The sequence below is a fragment of the Chelon labrosus genome (genome assembly GCF_963514085.1).
Source record: "Chelon labrosus genome assembly, chromosome: 6".
Lineage (NCBI taxonomy): Eukaryota > Metazoa > Chordata > Actinopteri > Mugiliformes > Mugilidae > Chelon > Chelon labrosus.
The window spans coordinates 19,301,662-19,322,896 of record NC_140342.1 but is presented as its reverse complement, the minus strand read 5'-3'; the positions used below and the strand labels follow the sequence as shown (position 1 = coordinate 19,322,896).

Sequence of the window (21,235 nt, the reverse complement as noted above, 5' to 3'; positions counted from 1 at the left end):
TATAGCCTCTCTATACTGTATTTCAGTTTGTCAATTCTGTCTGAAATTCATTAGAGATATACAAAATTAATGCTGACAAAAAAGTTTGCTAAGTCAGTATTTATGTTGACAAAAAAGAGTAGGTACCTAACATTTTGAGCTAAACCAAGATGAACAGCGCCCAGAGATTTGATCATTTTCCTTGGGGCCAAAAAATGGTTTACACAGAATTAAATACATTTTAATGTGGATTTGAAAAATCTAAGAGTTGTGACAAAATATCTTTCAAACTTCTTTGGTGTCATGTATCCTCTTCACTGGTACATGAATCAAACAGTTTGTAAACATTCACTGGTGCAGCGCAAAAATCCGTCTACGTTCGATCACATATGCTGCCAGGTTTTATCCATTGACTGAATGTGCTCTTTGGCCTTCATCCTGAGTGCTGCAATGCTGGAACTCCTGTCGTCTTCCATTGGATATTTATCGTTGAAGCTGGTTGGGCACTGATATGGGGGTGGACCCATAGGCTGCATACCTTGGACCATGCCGGGTGGGGTGTTGAGGAAGCTGTGGCTTGGATAGGTAGGCTGCAGGCTCTGTGGTGAACCCATGAACCCTGGAATGGTATGCATCTGTGTGGCACTGGAAATGGGTGAGGTCAGCCAGGGATCTAGTGGCATTGGGTTGCCCACGGGCCCCACATTAGGAGCCATTGGGGGACGATTGAAGGATAGCATGGGGGAATCATGGAGCTTCATGGTGCTAGTGTCCATCTTCTCTTGACGTCTCCACTTTGCCCTTCGATTCTGGAACCACACCTGGTCAGACAGAAATTAGATGAATTGTATGTCAGAAAAACAGATAATCTTGCAGAGACTGTGATGTCTGCAAGTCTATTATTATAATACCATGAGGTGGTACAACACTGGTTTTATGAGGTGTTTGATGTTAAAATGTATGCTCTTAACGTACACAGTTAGCAGGTATAGATGAAAATTAAATGCACAATCTCATGCTTTGATGTGGTAATATAATATCAGGCTGTCAGGTGAACAAATAAGTAGGACTTTTTAGTCTTTTCTGTCATGTTTGGACAAGCAGATATTTAATCCTCACTAAAACAGTGCTTCAATTTGTAGTCAATACTATAATTTAACCAACACAAACTTATGATTGTACAATAATCACACCTTCAAATCCACAAAATTAGGGTGAGATATATGTATCTTATTTAAACGTCTGACATCTAGAACTTATTTTTTTCTTTGCAATTGAAGTGCTTGGTGTCATGCTAAGATCTAAATAGGTCTCTGAGGCCTTCAAGAAAAAAATGTAATACATGCCAGTGTGTCTAAGAAGGGATTTAAAAAGATTATTTGAAATAAATTGTTCCACTGAAAGGAAAGTATTTTACAAGTGACATAGATTATAAATACATGTAAACTTGTCTAATAGACAATTCAGTCTCCAAGAACCACAAATGTTTATCACAGGATTTTCAGATAACTCTCAACTGCTGCTGTCAAAGTTTGGCCACAGTAATAGTAGGCATATTTGGTACAGACCAAAGGCAGCTTTCCACAAGAAGAAACTTGCTGGTGGAAATGTTATGGTTTGGGGTTGTGTCACTGCCAAGGAGACTGGAAGTGAACCTTTTAACAAGATAATCATTGCTATGCGCACTACCAATCCACAGAAGAATAGCTCAAAAAGAAAAGATTGGGGTTTGGGATCAATCTTTACCTGAACTCGAACCTCAGGCAAGTTGACCTTCATTGCCAACTCCTCACGGCTGTAGACATCTGGGTAGTGGGACTTCTCGAAGGCTCTCTCCAGCTCGTGAAGCTGATAAGTGGTGAAAGTGGTGCGATTTCTTCTGTGTTTCTTTTTAGTGTGCTCATCCTCCTTGACAGTCTCTGGAGATCCCTCATCATCATCCACTTCCTTCTGCAGGTGGCTCATTCCTCCGTCACACTTGTCACCAGAGAAGAGATCAGATTCTAAAATGATGGATGAGATACATACAGTGAAATTAAATTTTTGGTTGTCTCTCGGTATCATCAACCCTCTTTAATTCATGGCCAACTGCAATATTTGGTGTAGGTGCCTTTCTCAAGCCACTTTCAAACCAAATCTACACAGGCATTCATTCATTCATTCATTTTCTGTAACCACTTTTCCTGTGAAGGGTCTCCTCTGGCGAGAGGCGGGTACACCCTGGACAGGTCACCAGTCTATCGCAGGGTATCTTTAGAGTTAAATGTTGTTATTTTGTGTTAGGGATTAGAAAAAAGTTACGCTTAAATTCAAATATCTATCTCACAACTAAAACTAATTATGTGAAGAGGAAACAAAGTATATTAGGGTTACATGGGGACGGAATTGTATCCGCTAATCGAATCAACACCTAATCGAATCATATCACGGCTTTAAGCAGTCCCTAGAGATCGTAAACAGTACCAGCCAAATCTCATTGGCTTTACCCAAGAACAAGAACCCCAAGCAAGCTGATCTAATGGGTGCAGCTAAGGATCTTGGCACGGTAGCATTACTATATATTTAAAGCTACAAAGGCAAACCCTTCAGCCATAAAACCCATTCATTTCAGGATTAGATTTGTTCAGTGAAATTCACAAAGATCCACTGATATGTCTTGTGTCAGACAATCATTGGAAATTGACTCTTTAAAACCCATGTGAGGTTTCCAAGGATAATAAATGATCTGTGTTTTATTATAATTGTTATTCTATGCATAATCAAACAGTGACTCTCCACAACACTTCCCACCCTGTTACCTGTGTTAACAATAGTGTTGGGAATATTTCACAACTTTGTAGCATAAACATGGTGCCACTCTACAGCATTTCTCTGGAGTTGTTCTTTTTTTCTTACAGTTACACAGATAAAAACCTAGAAAATTGCTTCAGCATTTTGAATACTAGTTAAACTTTCTTACAATGATTTTCTTTAGCTCTTTGATTTCAAATAAGTAATGAATGAATATATGATGAAAATATATTGTCTTATGTAAGACAAAACAACTTATTTACGACTGTTTATTATTTCCAGTTTAAAGTGAAGTATTCTAACATGAAGGCTTAACAAAAGGTGAAAAAACAAATTTCTTCTCATGATTAAACTGCTTAATGACTGATGACCTTGTTTTGTTGTTAAGGGTTTGTGAACCCCTGGGGTTTGACAAGTCCCAATGACATCATGTCTTTCACTGAATTCTTCCCTTGGAGTAATCCCAAAGTACCAGATGCTACCTGTTAAACCTGCAAGTCCCTGCCTCCACTAATCTAACAAGGGACTTTAGGCGGCGTCTTCGCAAGCCAGGTAAACAGTTGTAGTCCAGATTATGTTTTCCATGAAATGGATGTACAACATGTGAGCCATGTGAGAAATGCACCAAAGCTCATTAATCATAGCAAATCGCATCAGGCAATGTGGTCAGCAGATCATTGGTTTTAAATAATGATGTCATGCAGCAAAAGGTGTGATCATTGTGAAGTGTACACCGTGAGTAAGGGAATGAGTGAGATGGTGGCTTTTAATACCCATCAGAAGGGTCTTTTCTACGTTATCACATTAAAGTCTTGATAAGGTTAAGTCAAAATATGATAAATAACAAAATGTCAGGATTCATAAAATGAATGATTGGCTACTAGTGTAATTACATTTTTTGATGTCTAGTTATCATCAACCATCTGTAATTCATGGCACACAATAATATTTGGTTTAGCTGCCGTTCTCAAGCCAGTTTCCAACCATATACTCATTGGCACCGTTTTAAATCTTAAAGTTAACTGTTATTTTGTGATAAACTCTTGAAAAGTTCACGTCAAAATAAAAATGTCAGGATTTGTAAGGTACTGCTGTCAATCTCAAACCTAAATATATATATATATTATTACATTTTTAGCTTTCAGGCATTCAGAACCATCACAGGTAAGTGTGATAATTAAAAATAAAAAAATAAAAAATTTCTTAAACATTACTACACATCATGCAGATAGGTCTTGTTTTGAAATTCAGTCTTCCAGTCAGTTCTCACTCAAGACTTGCAAAATCTTATTAACACTGGTTAATAAGACAATTCAATTTGGTGTCAGGAAGTCTTTAATGTGGATCTCAAAGGAGATTGTTTGAAATGGATCCCACTAGTGAAAACCTTCCACAGCTGTTGGGCAGACCTGATCAGACATAGGTCACCCTTTGGCTTTTGTGGGTTGTCGCTGCTGTATTTCTGGCATAGAATGTGGCTTTGTAAATATACCATTAATATTTTGAGCGCTTAATAGCATTTGCATGCTAATCTGTGTTTAATCGTGTGTTATTATATCCTGCATATACAGATGACTGTTAGGTGTCATGGCCACATGATACAATATGAGTTGCAATTGTTTGTTTACAGTATCTGTATGTAGCCATCGTATTGCATGATATAAATCATGCATACAGCATGTGTCATGTCAGATCATTATTGTACATAATAGTCAAGACAAGCAACAGATTAATTTGACTGACTTCTTAACCTTTTATTTCCAAACGGACCCATTAGTGGATTGAAGCCTCCTGTGTGAACAAGCACTGCTCTAATCCTCAGGACATTATATGAAATTTGCACATTCAAAAATGTTTCCAAAGATTAAAAAAAAAAACTTTCACTTCTCACCATGCACATGGCAAGACGAACACAGGTATGACTAACTGCAAGCAACGTCTCCTGTCTTCCATACAGGCGGGGTTGCTTGCACAATACCCAGACCCTGAAACTATATCACCTGAATGGGCTGTAATTCATATTCATTTAAGAACAAGATTCTGTTTCTAAGTTTGGACTCTTAAATCTGACATTATTTTAGGCTTTTGGATTCATGTTGGGCTGTGTTTCTGAGATATAACTAGACTATGTTTTATCCTCAGAATGTGAACACATCTTAAAAGTACAGTACATCACAGTGTGCTCTTCAGTCACCACTTGCCAGAATCATTTTGCAAATCAGGCACTTAAATACAAGTTATAATCATTTTTAGACAACCAGTTAGCTAAATATGATAGCTTCTGCTTAAAAGTAATTTTGTACTTTTGTACATTATGTGCCAATGGTGCAGAACTGTGAGGGGGGTAATGTATGTTAAACCAGAGAAATGAGACTCTTACAACCTCTTTTTAATTCCACCTGTTGTTCAGTTCAAAATGAAATAATGAGAAAGACGATCTATCAAAGTTTGTGACTCACCATGATAAGAAGAATGCTGGGAGCTGTCACCTAGCTCTGGAAGGTGCCCATAGTTGTCTGATGACACCTGCTTTTCAGGCTCCTGTGGGTTTGATCCATTGTTTTTTTGGTTGTCATCACCTCCCACTGAATGAAGTAAGGGGTCCTGGTCTTTAGTGAATCCCAGTATGACATCAATACTGTGGACTCTGCCTCCTCCACTTGACCCAGCACCTTTAGCCATATCATAGTTGTCCAGGCAACTATCATCCACTATTCCCAGGGTATCCATTGACAAATGCATCCGAGCCTTTGGAGACACTTTCTCTCTTCCTTCTCATAAAACAAAAGCTACCGAATGAGACCAGGTGAATCAGTTTTTGTACAGTTCTGCTTCACGTCCAGTAGAGATGTTTATGTGAAGTATGAGGACTCTGTACTTTCAAGGATCTCTTCAGTGAGGCTCTGTGTGTCGTTTCCACAAACGCAGAACAAACTCACATCTTTTTCTCTAAAATATTGAGAGAACAGAAAAACAGGAGAAATACACAATTAAAGGGCCTGGTGATATAGACTGTTTAACATGCAAGGGAAATTAGACGTGTCAGTGCCATAGCTGTATTAGCAAATATGTTCCCCTGTTTTGATAATCAAGATACTTTAAAGGAGTGAATGTGGTTACCTTTCATAAATTCCGTCTTAGTTTCTATTTCTTTATTTCCATTAAAATGGATTAAGAGTTATGTTGACAGACATATTTTGTCTAAAAGAAATCTCTCAAGACTTGCACTCATTTACAGTTTAAAGTTTTTATATAGGTATTCCAGTAATTTGGTCACATTGTAAGGCCAACTTGAGATACACTTACACACCAACTGGACATGGACTATTTTAATTTCTCATTTACATACAATGTGCTTTATCGAAAGCATGCATCAGCAGATAACCCAATAGACAGAACTCAAAGTAAAGAAGTATAAAGTGATCTTACCCTCTTTCAGATTCCCAACACAGGTTTCAGTATGCACATGGTGTCTCTGTAGTCCGTAAGTAGACAAATGACACTAACGATATCTACCGTAGGCACTTGTTACTCCCAGTTAAGTCCTTGAAATCCCCTGCAAACAATCGAGCAAAGGACCTGCTGCCAGAGTCCTGTGCAACAAGCACATGTAACGTCTTCCGATCTTCTGACAAAACTCTCCTTAACCACACAAGACACCAAAGCTGGCGGGGGAATGGTCGTAAAACCAAAGGGTTTAAGAGGTTTATTAATTGGAATCCTCCCCCTTTAAGAATGACTGACAGTTGTTTTCTGGTCAAGTAATTGCTCCAAATGTGTCCTGCATTCAGACCACAGAGGGAGGTCATTGCTAATGAAGCCTCAACAAAACTTTCTTTCAAAAAATCTATTGTCTGAAAGATAATGGCTTGTACTGAGAGTTTTCGCTAATCCCTTCATTTTAGACAATGTAAGGGAGCAAAGACACAGAGATGGACTTTTTACTTGAATGGCTACACACTGTAAAGACTTGTATTCATAAAATAGTTTCATTCAAGTAGGTACTTAATTCTTGCACACTGGATTATAATAAAACAAAATAAGGAGGTGAATTACTTGTGGTTCAATGAAAATTTGATGATGTTACTTCTTGTCACGTTGTTATGATGTCTTCCTATTTAAGTACATTTGTCCAATTAGTCACTGATGAAAGGCGCTGTTAAAATATAATAACAGTTCAGAATTTTTCATGTTTTTTATGCTACAGACAAGAAAATAAAAAGCTAAACTACAATTCTAAAGAAGCAAAATAATGGTAAATTTAAACAGATTAAATCAAACATGCGCAGTTAGTGAAAAGAAAAAACAAATTTTCCGCCTAATCCATACCATTCGCTGAAAATGTTTAGTTGAGACTGTTTACTTCAAATAAATGCATGGAAACTAACACTGGCAGTTCGACAAATAATCTTTTTGCTCGGCGTTCACAGTGGGGTGTGTCATCCTGCAGCCTGAAAGTTTCTCCTTTGCCAGCTGGCACAGCCAAAGCCGTTGCAGCTACAGTAAGTGTTGCAGAGATCAATCCCATCCTTAATGAGCCTAAAGACTTCACTAGAGATTTCCTGTGACCTCACTCCTCCCACCTGAAGATATATTTAGGGGTTCTTTGCACGTCAAAGACAAAATCCAACATGGAAAAATGGCGCAGAATGTTCATTTTAAAGTCAAATGTTTCAAAGACTTAAACATTTTGCACTGATCTTCAGCACAGCCACGGCTAGAGCATACTGATTGTTTTATTGTATTATTTCACCTCAGCCTTAAGAGGATGGTGTGCATGCATTTAATTAAGGAGTTAAGTGTCTTTGAATGTTTGAACATTACAGTATATATATTTTTTTATTATTATTACATTCTTGAACTCCTAGACAGCTTGGTAAATTTTCTCTCGTAGACTCTTCTCATACACGCATTACAGAGACCAAGGGATGCACAATCTTCTCGCAATGTAGAAAAAGCCTAAGCAGTTGAGGAAAAAGCCGGCTAGTTTAAAGCCATCTGGCAAAACAGGAAAGCGTTGCCAGCGCTGTATATGTGTAGAACAGCTGTGGGTTAAGTGGCTTTGGCCAGTCACATTTTCTTGGTTGTCTGGATTGTTTTCTGGGAATGAGAGACTGAAAAGACCACTACTTTTGCTTGTAAATGAAATCAAGAACTTAAAGATGCCTAACTCCAAGCAGGGATTTACCACGAAGTACGGTACACATGGTGACAATAAAGAGAGTCAGGTGTACGAGGTGCCAGCTTTCTCCAACTTTCAGTATAGGCATACAAAAAAAGAGAATGCGAAAATTATAAAAAACATTCTATAATCAATCAACAGGACACTTGTGTACAGCTTTTACGTAAGCTCTGTCCATAGCTGTTCCACTTTGCAAAACCTGGCTCGAAACAAGTAAAAACTATCATGATAAATAACATAAATGGCCCAGCTCCATGTAAATGTTTTAATGAGTTAATATGTACCAATCATGCTGGATCCTTAAAGTGACCTTAAGTCGATAATGATAAGTCAAAGCGTCTGCTCTTACATTTGTATTTGAACTGTACTCAGAAATACTGTTGTCACTGTTGACAATGTTTAATCTATTCCCTTAAAATTAAATTAATATTCCTCCTGTTCTTTACCATTTGGTCCACGTCATTAACGGCTAGTATTTATATGAGCAAGTTGCAATATGCGACTGATGGCACCCAAGTCATAGACAAGGGAAACTGATAATCATTTTATCACGTTAATATATTAAAGCTGTCCCTCTTTGCTAGTTTCCCCATTATCCTAATTGAGTACAAATTGGTTAAGAGGGTGCAGCACAGCTATCAAGCGCCTTAGTTTTATCAGATGACAATTTAAGTCCATGGGATCCGATTAGCAAGAAAGCAGCTAATGTTTTAAAGGCGCTGTGTCAGCTTACAGGGGGAAAGGGGGATGGTGAGCAGCAGGGGGATGACAGGAAGATGATGGAAAGGGAGGGTTAAACGCGGAGAGACTGGTCACGTGTTTAACTTAAGCTGAAATGTGAAGAAAAAGCTGATTCTGTCACATTTTGTTTAGTCGTGGCTGCAAATATGATAATTTTTTGCTTGGTTGTAAATAAAGTGATCTTTTTTCATTTTAAAGGAATTAAATTATTTAAAATGACTGTTGTTCAGTCTTCAAATCTTAAAATATCAGGATATATATGTAAATTATATTATATATAATATATTAATCAGCCAAATGAAGTTATGACTGTCGAGTAACCGATTGGACAGGCAGGTAAAGAAGTAAAAGGTTTAATCCTAGATTAAACTGTGTGTCCTGTAATGTGTCCTATAGATGCAAGCAATTCAGAATTAGAGTTACTGTAACCCTGCCTAATCATGGTGCACACATTCAGTGAGCCACATCCGAGGAGAACAGGCTCTTCTGTAGTACATCCTCAACTTCCAAAATGTACTTAGTCGTAGTGCTTTTGTCCTGATACTTTGCTTTAGCAATTTATGCAGTTGAAACCATTGGGCAAAGGAAAAAACAGATCTTTGTGGGATTCGGGTGCTTTATCTTTTAATCTTTCAATTTGTCATAACAGTCAGAGTTTACCCTCCCTCTACTCATCCAGATTAGGACGTTCCCATGGTTAATGCGTTTCTCACTTAAAGTCTAATTTAACCTTTTAAATGTGTGTACAAACAAACAGAGTGATTGTCACAAAAATGAAAATCTATTTTTATTACCTCCAAGACACTTTATTAAGAGTCACAAATAATCATGAATGTTAAAGCAAAAAACGTGAGGTTGGCTGTGAAGTAGGGAAGCCCTCCATATGAAAAGCAGTTTAATTCTGTAATAGGAGTAAGAAAACACAGAGGAAAGAGGAATCTTCAGGATGACAATCATTACTTGTTATATACATATAACAAGCCGAGTTGAATGGCCTTATACTGCAATTCACATGGACAACATTTTGAAGGCCGGGGCGTGGTGCAAGTTCCGTATATTTTAATGAACAGCAGTCACATGAGGGCACACTTCTCCTCTGCTGTCTGCTTCATCTCCGTCACTGTGGCCTGTGCCTTGGTTTTCAGCGCATCCACGTCCATGTTCTGAAGTTTATGGAGGAATGAATCATTGGTCTCTTCTTCCTCCTCGTCTTCATCCACCATTTTTGCGAGCTCCTCTGGCAGGTCGATGTCATCTCCGGCCATCTCAACGGTTGCGGTGTCTTGAGCACTCTATTAAGAGAAGTCATACAGAACGGTGGTTAAAAGTGGATTATATAAAACTGTTTCCTTGCCAATGCACAGTGAAGTGTTGAAGAATAATTCTACACAGTATTGTTATACTTAAAAAAATAAAAAACCTGCATAACCGTAAAAACACTTTAAATATACAGTAATCAAATAAATGTAGAAACTGGGAGTGAAATAAATTAGTCTGGTTCAAATAATTATTGATGGAATTAGGTGTCAAAAAATTCAGAGGCTAGACAGTGACTGGGGGTTTCCTTACTTCTGGAAGTCGGTATTTATCCCTCAGTGCCACTCTTAGATTGGCCCTCTCAGCCTTCTTTGTGGCAAAGTCTTGGTCACGCTGAATCCTGTAGAGTAAACACACTGAAAGTAAAACAGTCGGGAAACTCTAAGACCTTTTGTGTAGTGTAGTCAAACATACGCTGCCCGACCTCTTGATTAGATACACATGTAAAAATGAATGCCATGTAATGCAACAGTTCTGCACTACATCTTAACTTCCTCGGGGTTCAGCATTTGTTTAAAATAACTTGAGTGCTGTTAATTCAACACTGTTTTCAGTTTAGAGGCTGTGGTTTGTAGGACTATTCAGGTATGTTGATAATCCAGTTTTAATCAGTGGGCTAAGCTAGGGTGAATAACAGAAACCCTTTTATGTTTAATTCAATCCAGTAAAATCCTGCAATATGATCATACAGTTGAATTACAACTTTTCTGGTGCTGTTTCAACATAAACTGAACATTATAGCAGACGTGAAGGGGAGTTTATTGCAGCACTGTTTTATTGGAATGCATTAGTTTCCATTAGTGTACCTAATGAACTGGCAGGTGAGTGTAGTTTCAGTGAGAAAAATAAAAGTGTTATTTTTATTTAATGTATAAGCCATACATATATTGATTCAGATTTGACCCACACCTCAGTGGACTCTCTTCTCCAGGAAAGCAAATTCCTAAGAAATATAACCTAGCATAAGGACAGTGCATTAAAAGGTTAAAGGGTAGGCAAAGAAACAGGTGGCTTGTAGTAAAGCTTTCCTTAGCGATCAGTGTCTTATCAGCAGCAGCATTATCACATTATAATAATGTTGTTAGCAAGCGAAGGCGTTCGCCTGTTGATGAGATCTGTCTATGAAACATTATCTTATTAATCTAATCAAGAACGCTCACTGTGCTGCTTTTGTTCTGCTTCCCTCTGTCGCATCTGTTTAATGATCCTGACATTAACTACACTTAATCCTTGTCTGGTTCACAAAGATATGAACTAATTCTAGTTAATAATTTGAACTTTGTCTTTTTTATTTTGCAGAGTTCAGATTAACCTGTTGGGGGTGCTATCACTGTACATCATCTCAGCTTTATTAAGGTGGTTTGTTGAAGGATCAGCAAACCACCTTTTAGTGTCGTACTAAAATTTCTAAATGTAACATAATGTTTCCTGTTTATGAGAACAGAAGTCCTTGTTTGCTACAAACATACAGAGAGCTGATGCAGAGAGCTGATCCAAGTTGTGTTCACAGTAGTTTTTATGAGACCCTTTTAAAGGTGAAACTGGTTTAACTATTGTGCAAAATTTAAACCCTCATAGCTAAACTGCCACTTTATGTCTGCACTTCTTTAGTGATTTCTGCCAGTCAGTATTTTAAATATCACTCGTTAGCCTCTGTCTCTTTCTGTTTCTGGTTATCCTTATTTATTTGTACGTCTGGGTTTCGATGTTAAATTCTGATTACTATTCAGGGTACCGTGTATAATAAAAATGAGCAGTAGTAATAGACGTCGGGCTGTGTAACTGTGGAGTTGCACAGTACTAAGCAGTAGGGTTTACACAACCCAACCAGAGAAGACACAGGTTCTCATTCTTCTCCTCAATCCAGAGTTACTTCTCTAACCCAGACCCTCAACTGACGTCAATGGTGTCATTAGCCCACTTTTGTATGTGCCGCCGCTAACATTTTCAGTACGATTGGTCCGTTTTTTCGCTGGTGTTAGATTTGACCTGTGTCTATTTAAGGGTGGTCCACTCAGAGCCTGACCCTGCTATAATAAGATTAGCTGCAGCTTGGCACAGATCTGCAGTTCCTTGATGTCTCGGCCATGGCTGCTTCGCGCCTTCGCCTTATTCCCTCAGAACGCTGTGCCTCCAACACACAGACAATCTCAGAATTTACAGAGATACGGTTTTGAAGTTTATCCTACAGGAACAGCAGAAGGCAAACCTACTGAACTGTGGCTGAACTTCTGTAGTCAGAGCAGTTTTATGGCTTTCTAAACAGTGTGGCTTCACTGAAACTGTGACTTAACCACAGACTTGGATACCATTTCTAAACTGTGGGCTGAATAAAGGACTATCATATATTATTATCTTATCTTACTTTTCTGCTATATTAGTTCAATAAAAGGTACCTGAATTATGAAGTTTTAAAATTACAGACTAATATTCTTCCAATATTGTTCAAATATTATTTCTTAATTTAATTATTTAAAGAATTTTCTTTCTTTAATTTAATTTTCTTTTTCATTACCCGTGCTGCTTGAATTTACACTGTCAACTGTCAGGCGCTGCACAGGCTCCCACACTTTGTTGTTGACAATAAGACTTTAACTTCATTACAATTTGCCTTTTTACTTAACTGAAGATAACAAACACTCGAGATTGTAAGGTGATTAAATAATTATTGTTTTAAAGCGCACTGGCTAAAGGACGTGTTTAATGGCGGCTTCTTGAAGCGGAGTCCTGACAAGTTATTACACACAGAGCCTAATCTGCTTCTCTGGCTAATTTGAGCCTCGCGGATATAAATCGCTACCTAAAGCTACCTTATAAGCCTGGCCAAGCCAACAAGTTCAGATTGTGTAATACACACACACACAACGTTTTTTTAAACATATTTTAGTTAGGGTGTGTTTACTGTATGTGGGTAGATGGAAACATTAACATGTGTCTACATGTAATGACCTGAATGAGTCAAAGATTTTGCACAGTCCAGTCCAGTCCACGTCACGACTTAGTGCAGCTTGAGGCTAAGAGGAACGGTTTTATTTTTCCATTCAAGAGTTAAATAAGGACTCCAGGGAACTCTGACGACAGTCTGTGGGATCTGAATGTTCAGGATCAGAAAACTGGAGACCTGAGACATTTTATCTTTAGCTTGCAGTGTGTCAGAAAGTTGTTTACTCTAGTTCTCAATTAAACTCTACATAAATAAGCAGAATCTTTACTTAGAAACACAGATAGCAGCTTTTGTGTATTAACCATGATGCCTTTTCTGGAAAAACATCCTACCGGTTTCTTTTAAAGTCACCAGTATAGTCCATATTTCAACAGCACCCTGCCTCAGTAGATTCACATCCATCTCTTAATGTGGACTAAGTGTGCTGTATAGCGATACTGTGGCATTCCTCCAGTGTTAGCTGAAGTTGGGATGTTTTTGTTTAGTTTCTTCGTCTACATATCAGTGGAAGTCTGCATTAAGTATTACTAATCACACCTGCTAATCCCTGCTTAATGGATATGTCAGCTGCATCTTCTCATTTTAATTACTCTCCCTTTTTATCGTAAATTATCAGCTGACTGTTACCTACCATGCTACTCATGTCATATGCAGAAACATTTAGTCATTCAAAAAAATACGTAAAATCAATCTTCCACATTTGTTAGCGATTTTAAATCGCAATCTCCTGATCAGTTTACTTTATGCAATATTTTTGTCACTGTTGTCAGCCTTGGATTTATGATATAATATTAGCATCACTGCTTACTCACTTTTCTTCCACCAGCTGCCTCTGGTATTCTTCAAACTCCTCCCTGGACATGCCTTTAGACTCTGGCGTTTCTTTTCCATCGGCTGCTGCGTCAATATTTTCTTGACCTCCTCCCGTAAAACTCTTCAACTTACTGCCCAACATTTGATTCATGAGGAATGCCATTGCTCAGTTGAAATTTTCAATCCTACTAAGATTTTTTTTTTAAAGGGAAGTCTAGTACAAAGGGTAATGTTAAAATGAAATCTTAATATTTAAATCAAGAATTTCTTTTAGCTGCTCACTATAAACTTCCCAAATTGAAACTGTGCCTATTGTGTGTCCAGATGATTGGACTGTATCAATAACTTGGCTGGAGTAATACCGCTAAAGAGCTTAGCTCATAATTGACAGCCTACAGACAATGGAGACTAGTTACCTTGTAAACAAGACGCAGCAGCATAGACCTTCAGTATGTAGGCCACTGTCTACCTCCCAAACAAGTACTAATAACTATTGTGAACATTGTTTGACAAACAGGTTATAAATTTGGATATATCTCATAAAGTAGTTGTATCATTCAGATTTAATTTTTAAATTGAAGATTTAAGTCAAGTCGCTTTACTTATATAGCACATTTAAAAACAACAGAAGTTGACCTACAGTGCTTTCCAGTCAGGGCAGATAAAAACATCTGCCTCCATACAAGTAAGACCCAATAATACAGAGGAACAGTAAAGCACAGTATAATACAATAACAATGAAGCACCAAACCAAAGCCAAAATAATAAAATAAAAGTACAGTAAGAGAGTAAAATACAATAGGAGAACAATAAAAATCAGTTTAAAGTGGACCAGACAGAGTTAGCCATAGGGCAACCTCGGACCGAACTAAAAGCAAGAGAAAAGAGGTAGAAATTTAAATGAGATTTAAAACAGTGAATAGTAGAGCAGGACGTAATGTGGAATGGAAGACTATTCTAGAGTTATGAAAAACTGAAAGTCAAGTCAAGTCAAGTCAAGTCACGTTTATTTATATAGCACACTTAAACGCAATGTAATTGACCCGGTCACCTTCCGATTTAAGGCGAGAGTTTGGGATTGAGGAGTTGTTGTGAGGATGACCTTAGTGACCTGGGGGCAGAACATGGAATTAGCATGTCGGAGTTGTATTGTGGAGCTAAACCATTTAGGGCTTTAAAAACAAATAGTAAGATTTTAAAATCGACTACGTGCTTCACAGGGAGCCAATGCCGTTGGTGAAGTCTGGTCTAAATAGTAAAATTGTGTGTTATCCGCATAGCAGTGATATTGGATGTTGTATTTGTTGAAGATAGAGCCAAGGGGAAGCATATATAAGGGAAAAAAAGAAGAGGCCCTAAAATTGACCCTTGAGGGATACCACATTTGATGGGAGCAGGGAGTGAAGAGCTGCTGCCTATTTTTACAGAGAAGGTTCTGTCTCTCAGATAGGATGTAAACCGCTTTTAGCACTGATCCATGAAGACCAACATCAGCCTCTAAGCACTATAAAAGGATGTCGTGGTAAACCGTGTCGAAGGCTGCCCTGAGGTCGAGCACTACTGGAATGACACAGGAACCAGAATCAACAGATAGGAGGATGTTGTTGTGTACTTTCAGCAGAATGGTTTCAGTGCTATGCAGTGATCTAAAAGATCAGATGGAAGTTGCTTAACAGTATTTTGTGGTCACATTTGAGGCCACTAATTAAAAGAATAGAGGATGATGTCTAAAACAGGATTTGTTTTGTTAAAGGTGTAAATTTCAGAATAGGATTAATAATTATGACAAAGCTTTATAAGAGCCGGAAGTAAATTGTCATTTTTCATATTAAATGTATCCCAGAACAGATGTTTTTAAATATCTGTGTTGGATTTTATAAGTAAACTTGTCGAGAATTGTCAGATAGCCTGTAATGTCTGATTCAGTATAATCACACAATCCCACAAGAAGCAAAGTTCACACAAGTTAAAAGATATTTTGTGGATTCTTAACATGTCCCGACAGGACCTGTGTTTCTAATGGATTTGCAAGTTAAGGAGACGGATGAATCTATAAGATACTTAAAATCTTTCTGCTCAGCTCTACTGTCTGCTATGGCTGCCATGTCATAGCATGAGATACTAAGAGTATTTTAGGGACGCTGGGGACTTAACACCTCTTTGACCTAAAACCTCTGTTCCTAACACAGAACTAATAAAACTTGGGACATTAACCATGTCGGACTTTAGATTATCTAATTACAGAGGATTTGTTTCAGGTATTGACCTGACCTGTGGACTGAAGCCAAACTGTCAAATCTGACATCTGCAGACTTCATGTAACACAAGTGAGATGTAATGTACCTCAAATTTTTTAAACTTTATGTGTCACACAATCACTTTCCTATAAGCTTAATACATGCATACATACTGTGCAAGCTACCATTATGTGGTCATTTTCATTGGTAATTTTGCAAAATGAAACCTTGTTCCACTTGGAATTTGGAATTAATTTATGCAGACTATAACTGCTTATTAAATTAATAATAAAACTACAAACAATTTCCCATTGCTTACCAATTAAATAAAGTTTGGTAAACATTTTGTGCTCCAGTGATCTGGCTGGTCTCATGTAGCACTTTTTTTTTTTTTTTTGCGTACATTGGACTCTGCACCCATTTTGTGTATTTGCCCCCTCACTTTGGTTTTAAAGATCTGGGACAAGGAAATGTGTGGAGTAAGAGGTTTATTTTGGATGACTGACAGCTTATATTAATCTGTGACACTTCTGTGTACTGGCTGCGATTTAGCCAACGATAAACGAGTCCAACCTGTGGCCAGACTTCTGCAAAGCACACGATTGTTTCTAAAATGAACGTGCAAACTGTGACACTGTTTTTATTTTCATATGACAAACGGGGAAAAGGGAAAACATCAGTCAAGTTTATCCACACAACGGAAATTTGCATTTTCTTTGTCAGACTGAAGAAGGTGTTTGTGATTTTTTATTCTGAAACAATAATAGAACTTTAAAGGTGATCACAGTACACTCTTATAATTCCAGGTATTAGACATTGTCTAGTTTAACTTGAGTTCAGCGTAAACTATTTACACGTAGCTCGGGGGAACGGCACAGACACAGAGCTGATGATTAACGTCCCTTCGATCAGCTGTCCTGAGGTTACTCTATTTAGTCGTCATGTGTTAAAACTGTTTAGGGAGTGACATTTTAAAGGGGATTTCTCTATCAGTGCCACTAGACGAGAGGAGAATGAGAATTTTTAATGCTTTTTTAATTCAGTAGAGAAGTTGGCTTGTAACTTTGTTGATTTGTCACTTTTAAAGCCCATTTAGATATAGTTTCATTTTCGCTCTTTGTAATTGTAACCTGCTTTAGCGTTGCGTGTGCTGTAAGGTTTATATCTTTTGATGCTGATTGTAGAGACTAATTAAGAAAGAGATGGTACCAAGCTCCAACATCGCGGACAAGGTTGCAGAACCTGAAGAAAACCAAATGTACCACAGATGTGTCCAGCCATCAGGTCATAAATCCTTTAAGCAGAAAGGATCTAATATTGCTGCTTTTCTGAAGGGAAATGCTTTTGTTGTTCTCACAATGACTGCTGTTGTATTAGGTAAGTGTTTTTCTCCCAGAAATGTCTTTAAATCTACTAATATCTATTTTATCATTTTCAATACAAAGTGTTGCTTGTTTGTTTGATTTGTTGCTTTCTCCAGCACTTCTCTGTGTATTGGCTTCTCCGTTTGTTTCTCTCTTTGATAGACCTGTGTTTGTGTTTCTTCGAGGAACTGGCCTGGGCTTTTCTCTGCGACACATAAATATGTCAGCCAGGGATATAAAATATTTAACTTTTCCTGGAGAGCTGCTGATGAGAATCCTGCAGATGTTGGTGCTTCCCCTCATCGTTTCCAGTCTGATTACAGGTTAGACCCACGTTACAGCTGGGTTAAACTGGGTTTTCAGTTATGATTTTACCCTCCACGTATTACATGTTCATAGCTTTGTGTTTGACAGCCGCTCTAGACTGGTGCACCTAACAATGTGATTGAGCTAAAGCAGTTGGAAAAATCGCACAAAACATCCTCCTGAACTTCATGCAGATCTGCAATAAGAAATCATTTTTTGAGATTATTGTCAGATAATGTTATAAACTTTAGCACATCGTGTCTGCCTATACTAATGACTAAAATTCTAATCAGATCATATTTTCATATTTTTTCTTGCCAGTATATTACAAACTTATTTTCTTTGTTCCAGGTGTGTCAGGTGTAGACAGGAAGGTTTATGGAAAAATTGGCCTAAGGGCCTTCAGCTACTATATGATCACCACTGTTATTGCTGCATTCACTGGCATCGCTCTGGCTGTCCTCATCCAGCCAGGGAAGTCCTCCAGGGATACTGCAGCGTCCTCTGGTGGTGAAGCAGAGGCTGTGCAAAGTGTGGATGCTTTCCTGGATCTAATCAGGTCTGTGTGAAAGCCTTTCCAGGAAGCCGAACGGTATTTTCTTTTAGTATAAGTTGTGTAACTACTATAAAAAAACCTTTGTGTTTCGGTTTACAGAAACATGTTCCCCTCTAATCTGGTGGAAGCTTGTTTCAGAAAGGTAAAATCAGTGATTTGTTTTTAATAATTATACCGTCACCAAGCATTAATGTTTATTTTTTGTCCAGTATAAAACAGTTTATTCCCAGAGTAGTTCTACAGAAGAGCATCATGGTATCGTCAACATGACTGAGATCAGTGAGCATCCTTTTTTGTTCTTTTTCATCTATGGGAACCAATTGTTAGTCTAACTTTTAATTACTGTTATGATTTTTACATTTCAACACTAATTGTTACCATTATCACTGATTAGGACCAATGCCAGGCACGTCAGACGGCATCAATATTTTGGGCCTGTTGGTCTTCTCCTTCGCCTTTGGCCTCATCCTGAGCAGCATGGACACTCAGGGAAAACCTCTGAGGGATTTCTTTGACTGTCTGAATAAAGCTATTATGCATCTGATTAACATAGTCATCTGGTAAGAATTAGAAGCTAAAACTATAATAACCAGTTGTCTTGTTAGTATCCAGAAAAAGAAAATGAAACTACTGAAACAAGAGCAACTTGTTGGGTTTTCTTGAAGACCTTTCACCCCTTGTCCAAGTACCTTCTTCAGTTCTAAAAGACTGGTGGGTTTTATTGGGAACATCTGTGAGTGGTGCCCACCTGAAACTGGCACAACAAGATACTTACCTGTAATGAATGACTCTGTTTTGATCCTGTTTTCTTTCCCCAGTACTTTAACAAGCCATTACTGGCCAAGTAAGTATGTGGTTGTTACAGAGTGTAGTCATGAGAGTTTCAGTTGTGCACCATCCGCAGATGCTCCTATTAAAACCCCAACTCCCCGCTGGTATTTTATAACTGAAGAAGCTACTTGGGTGAGTGGTTAAACATCCTCTAGAAACCCTACAGGAACACTGTTGTGTTCCAGTTCTCAGATTTGTCTATTGCTGTTCAGTTTTCTGTATCTTTGTGACACATTTTTCCGCATATGGTTAACAATTTATTGTTGTGTTAGATGCTCAACAAGATAAGACAAGATAAACAGATAAGAGGAAAGATGAATAATAATCACATCTCCCCCTTTACATGGCAGGTATTCCCCTGTGGGAATCCTCTTCTTGATTGCAGGGCAGGTTGTGAAGATGACAGACACAGGAGAGATTGGTCGTGAAGTTGCCATGTATGCTGTCACTGTGATCACCGGCCTCATAATCCACAGCTTCTTTACACTCCCCGTCATCTATTTCATTGTGACACGTAAAAATCCATTTAAATTCATGGCAGGTCTCCTCCAGGCTCTCAGCACCGCCTTTGGGACTTCATCCAGGTGAGTTTAATATCAGAAATCAAATACTGTAAACACATGAAGAAACGATTATATCTTTATTGCTGTAATGCCTCGCGGGTTTTGTCACAGTTCTGCAACCCTGCCCGTTACCTTCCATTGTATGGAGGGGAATCACAACATGGACAAACAAGTCACACGCTTCATGCTCCCTGTAGGCGCCACAATGAACATGGATGGTGCAGCCCTCTATGAAGCAGTAGCTGCTTTATTCATAGCCCAGGTTAATAATATGGGATTCAATTTTGGACAAATCATTGTCCTCAGGTATGGAAACTGTAAACATAAAGTCTCTCCATGATTGAAATTCACACAGCCATTATTTAGGACTGTGGCATACAAGACTGATCAAGCTTAAGAGCACTATTAACGTGTTCTGCCTGATTTCATACAACTGAAAGCTGTTATTACATGACAAAACACTCTTTGTTTCCCATGTTCAGCTTGATTGTCACAGCTGCAAGCACCGGTGCAGCAGGCATCCCACAGGCTGGCATGGTATCAATGTTGATTGTGTTATCGTCAGTTGGACTGCCCACTGAAGACATATCGCTACTGTTGATTGTGGATTGGATTCTGTAAGTGCATGTTCAGCGTGTGTTACTCTAAAAGTATCCTTGTAACATGTGATGTGGTTTTAAGTCATGCCACACACAAATTTCTAACCTCACAACTCACTGTGTGTGTGTTGATAGGGATCGTCTAAGGACTGCCACTAATGTCCTGGGTGACTGTATCGGTGTCGGCGTGGTGCAGCATCTGTCTAGACATGAGCTTCAGAGCTCCAGTCCTGTTGAACAAAGCCAAGTGTAAGAAACCTCTCAGATGCGCGGAGCATTCATCAAAACATTAGGAACAGCTGATGTTAGTGGAAGAAAGGCAAGGTTTTTGCTGTGTTAATTATTTGCACCTGCTCCTAGTTTGGATTCCCAGTGATTCCTGCAGCATTGATCCTTCAAAGCTGATGCATAAATGGTTCTCTCTGTATAATATGCTAAATATAAAATGTTGATGAAAATACATTGATAGTGTTTGGAGAAGGAGTATTACATTAAGTTGGTGCCTTTAAGCTTTTACTGGTGTTTTTAATCAGATTTTGTCCTGTAATGCTTATATTGATAACACTTTGTGTGCCAACAAAATTACAATAAAATTGTTTAGTTTGAAGGGCACAGCCCAGGGATACTTTGTCACATACATTATGTTCTTAGGTAATAATAATATAATCTTTTATAATATAAATTGGTTAATTATTATTTAAAAAGTATCCTAATTTTTTTTTTCTCAAACTCCATGTTATTACAGTAGTGCTTTAATAACACAATACAACAGATAAGCTGCTTAACATGCTAAACTTTTGCAACAAATGTTTTTGAGCACTCTTACGCCATCTGGTGGCAGGAAGGTCAATATGCAAGAGAAAAAAGAAATCAGTGACCCAGTTACACACTGATTATGCTGTTTAACAAAGAAGTACTTTCCACGTTATCGTACTTTATGCAAATAGAAAAAAACACAATGTGGATCTTGAACTGGAACACAAATGTGTTTTGAGTTACCTCTGCAAAAGGTT

General features: G+C 38.1%; 3 protein-coding genes across 3 annotated transcripts; 1 reads left to right on the top strand and 2 right to left on the bottom strand.

Moving 5' to 3' along the window:
* Window positions 1–362: 362 nt before the first annotated feature.
* On the bottom strand, window positions 363–5,549 carry rx2 (retinal homeobox gene 2; the record flags this gene model as incomplete). The annotated part of the gene is made up of 3 exons (XM_084545724.1): window positions 5,229–5,549; window positions 1,726–1,982; window positions 363–800 (listed from the first exon to the last, which is right to left on the bottom strand). Exons 1-3 carry the CDS (start codon window positions 5,509–5,511, stop codon window positions 363–365), a joined length of 978 nt encoding a protein of 325 aa, XP_084401850.1. The 5' UTR covers window positions 5,512–5,549.
* Window positions 5,550–9,765: 4,216 nt separating this feature from the next.
* Window positions 9,766–13,929, bottom strand: cplx4c (complexin 4c; the record flags this gene model as incomplete). The annotated part of the gene is made up of 3 exons (XM_084546481.1): window positions 9,766–9,984; window positions 10,262–10,349; window positions 13,766–13,929. 3 exons carry the CDS (start codon window positions 13,927–13,929, stop codon window positions 9,766–9,768), a joined length of 471 nt encoding a protein of 156 aa, XP_084402607.1.
* A 2,612-nt stretch (window positions 13,930–16,541) lies between these two features.
* Window positions 16,542–20,647, top strand: LOC311489698 (excitatory amino acid transporter 1-like). Its single transcript, XM_084546895.1, has 9 exons — window positions 16,542–17,380; window positions 17,553–17,690; window positions 18,025–18,232; window positions 18,329–18,371; window positions 18,439–18,508; window positions 18,624–18,789; window positions 19,411–19,644; window positions 19,735–19,861; window positions 20,106–20,647. The coding sequence occupies exons 1-9, from the start codon at window positions 17,206–17,208 to the stop codon at window positions 20,202–20,204; spliced, it is 1,260 nt and encodes a 419-aa protein (XP_084403021.1). The 5' UTR covers window positions 16,542–17,205; the 3' UTR covers window positions 20,205–20,647.
* The last annotated feature ends 588 nt before the right edge of the window (window positions 20,648–21,235 follow it).

Coding starts and splice junctions, on each gene's coding strand:
- LOC311489698 (XM_084546895.1), top strand. CDS start 17,206: ATGGTACCAAGCTCCAACATCGCGGACAAGGTTGCAGAACCTGAAGAA. Junction 17,691..18,024: donor CGTTTCCAGTCTGATTACAG/GTTAGACCCACG, acceptor TCTTTGTTCCAG/GTGTGTCAGGTGTAGACAGG. Junction 19,862..20,105: donor GTGCAGCCCTCTATGAAGCA/GTAGCTGCTTTA, acceptor TCCCATGTTCAG/CTTGATTGTCACAGCTGCAA.